This window comes from Phocoena sinus, chromosome 10, assembly GCF_008692025.1.
Source record: "Phocoena sinus isolate mPhoSin1 chromosome 10, mPhoSin1.pri, whole genome shotgun sequence".
Classification (NCBI taxonomy): domain Eukaryota; kingdom Metazoa; phylum Chordata; class Mammalia; order Artiodactyla; family Phocoenidae; genus Phocoena; species Phocoena sinus.
The window spans coordinates 14908920-14914772 of record NC_045772.1 but is presented as its reverse complement, the minus strand read 5'-3'; the positions used below and the strand labels follow the sequence as shown (position 1 = coordinate 14914772).

General features: G+C 44.9%; 1 protein-coding gene across 1 annotated transcript; it reads left to right on the top strand.

Moving 5' to 3' along the window:
- The first annotated feature begins 266 nt into the window (after positions 1-266).
- On the top strand, positions 267-2681 carry ASCL4 (achaete-scute family bHLH transcription factor 4). Its single transcript, XM_032645869.1, has one exon. It carries the CDS (start codon positions 868-870, stop codon positions 1387-1389), a length of 522 nt encoding a protein of 173 aa, XP_032501760.1. The 5' UTR covers positions 267-867; the 3' UTR covers positions 1390-2681.
- Positions 2682-5853: the final 3172 nt, after the last annotated feature.

The window sequence follows — 5853 nt, the reverse complement described above, 5'->3', positions numbered from 1 at the left end:
ATACATCACGGCCCCCGTGTTCAACATAATAATATGCAGACCCTTATACTTGTTGCTAAAGTATATTTCTTTTCTGTTCTCTTCAAAAAATGTCTACTTGGGTTTTTTAAAGTTTTGGTTTTGAAGAAGAAAACCCTCAAGACTTCCCTGGGGTCCTCCTTAACTTGACACATTTTATAACCACAAGGGAGCACTCTTCCCTTTGATGAGGTCTTCTCTCCACCTCTCCAGAAATGAAAGAGCAAGTGTAAGTTTGCAAACAGCCTAAAAGCTCTTTCCATTAGCCCTGGACGCCGGAAACCACAAAGGGCAGTCAAGTCTTGATTTTCAAGGAGAAAGCCTCTGGTAAACTTTCGCTCAGCCGCCAGGAGATCTGTTGGTTCCTGGGAGGAGCTCTTCTGAAAGCTTGACGATTCCTATGTTCATGAAGACACAGAGCGGTGGATTACAGTAATTGAAAAGCTTTGGTGGCTTTGGAAGATTACTATATGTTTGGTGTGCGCTCACATTTCCAGGCTAGGGGACCGTGTAGAGGAACCCCTTTTGTAATCTTTTGAAATAAGATCAGAAGGGAAGACAGGGTTTGAAGTGTGGATTTGGTGGGGGGGGGTCGCCTAAAATCTTTGCCTATCACCTCCGCCTGGATCACTATAAAAAGATCGAGGAGTACAATGAACTTAGGGAATCATGCAACGTTTCCGTGAAGCCTGTTCTGGAACCTAGCTTCCGGATCCAGGAACTTCTCCAGAAGCAGACCAGCGGCGGTGCTAGGCAGTCTAAATAGACCAGCATCTCCGCTTTGAAGATTTATTTTCAGTCTTCTGCTGAGAGATTCACCTCTGGGGTGATTGGTTCGCTTTTCTGCGGATGATGGACAAACGTAAACAGGCCGGACTGCTGACCCTGCCGTACCACCTGCTCCCGGGGCCCATGGGCGTGCCTGGGCCCCTGCCCCGCCTTCCCCTGCGGGACCCCTTCAGGGTCTCCTTGCGTCTGGACGCCGCGTGCTGGGAGCGGGAGCAGGGCGGCTGCGCCCCGCGGCGGCCGTACTCGCCCCTGCCGCTGGACGGCGCCTTCGAGCCCGCCTTCCTCCGCAAGCGCAACGAACGCGAGCGGCAGCGGGTGCGCTGCGTGAACGAGGGCTACGCGCGCCTCCGAGCTCACCTGCCCCGCGAGCTGGCGGACAAGCGCCTCAGCAAAGTGGAGACGCTCCGCGCCGCCATCCGTTACATCAAGCACCTCCAGGAGCTGCTGGAGCGCCACGCGCGGGGTCAGGAGGGCGCGGCCGGCGCCGGCCCCTCGCTCAGGGCCGAATGCAATAGCGACGGCGAGTCCAAGGCCTCGTCGGCGCCTTCGCCCAGCAGCGAGCCCGAGGAGGGGGCCTGTTAGCGAGCGCTGGGCCGGCCCGGACCCCTCCCGCTGCGCCGCGCGCTTTTGGAGTCTGCTCTAAGGTTCCCTCCGTAGGTGGTTTGCATTTGCAATGTTTTTTTTTTCTTTTCTCCAGAACTAAATCTTAGGAAAAAGAAATGAGTGCTTTAGGGGGAAAAAAAGATTTTGACATTCTAGTTGTTTCCACCCCCTCCACCCCCCCATTGGTTATGTGCCTGCAACTGAAAGATGCTTATGAAACTCTTCCTGTACTTCTCAAAGACAAACTGTACCAGACTCTGAACTCCTCAAAGGGCGAAAACAACGAGGATTTGCCACAGTCAGCGGGGTGGGTAAATTAGAGACGTAAATACTGAAACAAATCCAATCTTAACCAAAGAAGAACTTTCCAAAACTAGCTAACTAAATAACAGCCCTTAAGATGAGCGGAAGGTTTTTCCTGCATTCCTTCATTTGGGAATTGATGAGAAATGTAATTGACACCATGCTTTGGAGGAAGGTGGCCCTAAGATGACACCTGGGAACACGTTTGCCAGAGCGCGCGGCCAGGCCAGCCTGTGCTGTTGACTAAGCGTGTGGATGGCGGTGCTAGAAAGGACATTCCATATTGGAAACATCTTGTTTTGTCAAAAGAGCGGTCGTGTGGGAGCTTCATAGCATCTAGCAGATAGTAACGTGTCAGTGGCAATGATCTTTTTTTGGAAGAGAACTCAAGATTTGTATGAAAACTTACTTTTCCTCTCAGGTGTCTTGTGCGTTGTGTTTTCATTTTCCTTTTCTCTGCACCCCTCACCTCCACCCCCTTGTTCTCACTCCATCTAACTTTCAGTTAAAGTGACACTGTGGCCTTAAAAAAAAAAAAGGAAACTCTTAGATGGTTGAATGGGAGGGATTGACGTTGGTACATTCTGATACTTTTATCACCTTGAGGGCTTCCAGCTATACTGAAATTGTCTAGTGACTCTAGAATTCTTTTAAAAATATTTAATTCTGGTCTTTTTTTCCTGAGAAACAATTATAAATTCAGTAGGTAAGTCAAATGCTTGTTGACATATAAAGATAAACTTCCTATCTCTAAAGTCTTCTAATATGCTGACTATCCCTTTCCCTGGAGACAGCTTTGCTCTGGGGGTGAGGGGGCTTGGGGGTGCCGGGAAGAGGACAAAGAGAGAAAACTAACAGTGCTGAGCCCTTTCCAGGTATTATTTCATTAAGTCCCACACTGAGGTAGGTTTTATTACCCCCTTTCTGCAGATGTGTAAACAGAGGGAAGCAAATAAACAATAAACATCTTTTATGTGCCAGAAATTTTGTTGTGTGGTTTTCACATTTTGTCCTGTTTATTCTCATAAATCTGTGAAGTGGGTATTATACATATTTGTAGTTTAAAAAAAAAAAAAAAAAAGGCTGGGAGAGGTTACGTGCCTTGCCCAGGTTAGTGTTGCTAGAATTAGGTGAGCTGAGATCCAGTCCTAAGTCTGCCTGACCCTGAAGCCCAGGCTTGCTTTCTACCTGACTGTGCTCTCCCTTGCCCTGTCATTTGCTAGCTAGGTGACCAGCAAATGCTTCTTAACCTCTCTGCAACTCAGGTTCCTCCTCCTCATTCCACTACTTCACAGAAGCATAGGTTACAGACCTTGGTCATCTGCAAGCTACAATCCAATGATTAAGTTAGTGTTAGCGTTTGGAGGAAGTACTATTCATTAGCTATACGAAGAGTAAGCCTGGTTAAAAATAATGTCTAGATGGAGTGAGTGTGATTTCTTCAGTGTTCAGAAGGATGGAGTAAACCACACTTTATTAGGGTTCTGTCTTCTATTGTAAGGTTCTAGGGGACATGACTGATGGAATGCTGAATCCATGCTTAAATGCATTACTACTACTATTTATGATGATGAATTATTATGGGATTCTATTTGTTTCTGACTGCTCAGATAAATGCTGTGCAATGATTTACTACCAAACTACTTTTTCTTTAGAAGCAGGCAGAGCTCTGTGGTTTGAATGAGCAAGATGGAACAGCTATTTTCTCTTACCCATTACTTAGTTACATTCTGACAAACTCCTATAATGTATCCATTTTTCCTCCAGGCTGGTTCTTACTCCAGTGCAGGTTTCAGTGAAGTATAAGTAAGATATATTTGCTAATTAGGGGGAAATGGAAAAGAAAAAGGGAAAGCACTCATGTTACCTCCTGGCTGTGTTGGAGAAGAGGCTAATTAATCAAGTTGTTAATTGGAGAACCTTGAGATACTTTTTTAGGGGTATTCATTGGACGGTAATAACACTCTTTATTCCTTTTTTCTGCTCCAGCTAATGGGTGAGAACCTTGACATTCTCTTTCCTAAAGTAGGAATAATAATAAAAGAGTATATTTTGTTTAATCTATACAGGTTATGTGGTTGCTTTTAATGCAGGAAAAAAGAAATAAAGATTTCTTCATTTACTTCTTCAAAATATGTGTATAAAATGTGTGAATAAGTATAATATACTTGGCTGACATGAGTGGTTTATAAAGAGAAGGACAAAGGCAGTTTTAAAAGAGAACTTTTTTTCTGGATAAAATTTCTTGAGAGACTTCTAACGAGACTTTTGTTTAAAGTCCTATTGAAAAAAAATTTTTTTAATTAAAAATAATAAGTCCTATTGAGAATAAAGCAATGATTTTGAGAAACCTTTTGGGAAAAAAAAATCCTATCTCAATCATGTAACTTTTTTTAGAGGAAAAAAAAAATCAGGCAGTTTTTCTGGAACTTTCCTAATGGCTTACAGGAGGAGCACCAATCCAGGAATGAGACCTTTTAAAATGTTCAGTCTTCCCTTTTTCTGTGACTGAACACTTAATTAACCACAGAACAATTTGACTCTCGGGAACCCCCTGGCTGTCCAGTGGTTAGGACTCCATGCTTTCACTGCCCAGGGCTCGGGTTTATTCAGGGAACTAGGATCCCGCAGGCTGCGTAGAATCAATGGAGTGGAGAGGAGTTTTATGGAAATGATGCATTCATGAAAGGAGAAACATTGCAAGTCCTTCAAGATCTTCCTTATTTCTTTGGACACTCAGCCCAGACATATCCATTGATTACATTGTATTGCTTTTAGAATATTCATAACATTGATTAATAACTGTGACACCTTACCCCCATCCCTTGGGTGCAAAGAAGGAGGGGCTGTAGAGGGGTGTGGGAGAGTGCGCCCTCGGGCTTGGCCTTTCACTGATCTGGTGACCTTGGGCGAGGGCCTAACTTTAGTGATCTCAGTTCCCTATGCTAGGGCACGTGAAGATTGGACTGCATGATCTTTTAGGCCTTCCAGCTAGAACATGCCATTCTTCTGACATGTGCAAAGTCCTAGACTAGGGGAAACAACTGGCGGTAAGACATGCCCACTTCCTGCCACACAGTGCAGTGGCTCTATGCTTCTGTATCATCTTCTCCCTCTAGAAAGATCCAGTCCCAGAGCTGCAGTTTACACTTTGAGTCTAGTTGCTGTTACAATGCTTAATTTTAAAAAGCACAAACGTCATAGTCTTCTGTGGAGTGGACTTTGAAGAATCTTACAATCTGGAGGAAAAATGAACCCATTTCACCTCAATATGAGGTAAAAAGGTGTAAGTGTTACAACTGGGGTCCAAAATGAAAAATGCTATGAGGATACAGAGAAAAGAGGGATTTGTTCTAACTTCAGGTGAGCAGGGGACTCGGAGGGAAGGCTTTGGGGGATATAGCATTGGGCAGGTGAAAATGGAATGAGAATTACGGGCAGAGAATCCAAGGGGAACAATTACAGGCAGAGCATCTAGTGGGGAATCGATGGATTCCTACATAGAAGCAAGGAACTGTGTTTGGAGAATAGAAGCCGAGTAATAGGAGATTAGAAATGACGGCTGAGACTAGGTTCTAGGAGGCATTGAAAGCCTGGCTAAAATAACTTGAACTTTATTTTTAAAACAATGGGGAACTATTGAAAAAAATGGGTTTTTTTTGGCTTGCAGAGAGGGTGAACTGTTCATCGCTGTGGCTGAGGATCACTCTGGTGGCAGGAAGCAGCAGACTGATGGGGTATTGCAATAATGAAGGAAGAGGAAGTGAGGGCTTAAATGAAGGCAGTGGTGGTGGGGATGGGAAGGAAGGGATGGATGGATGAGGAGGTGATGTGGGAGTAGCACTAATAGGTCTTGGCTACTCAGAGGACAGGGCTGGGGATGAAGAAGAGGAAGAAGTTAGAGACAACTCTAGTGAGTTCCCACTAACTGAAGTTGGGAATGCAGAAAGAGAGGCAGATTGAAAAGGTACCTGTCTTGATTTGGAGATGCTGGGTTTAAAATATTAATAGGTTACTCCTGCCCGGAAATGCTGACAGTGTGGTCAGGAGGGAAGTCAAGGACAGCTGTAGATTGAGAGGCATAAACATATAAGCAGCAGCAGTAGTAGATGAGATCTTCCAGGGAGAGAAGAAAGCCGG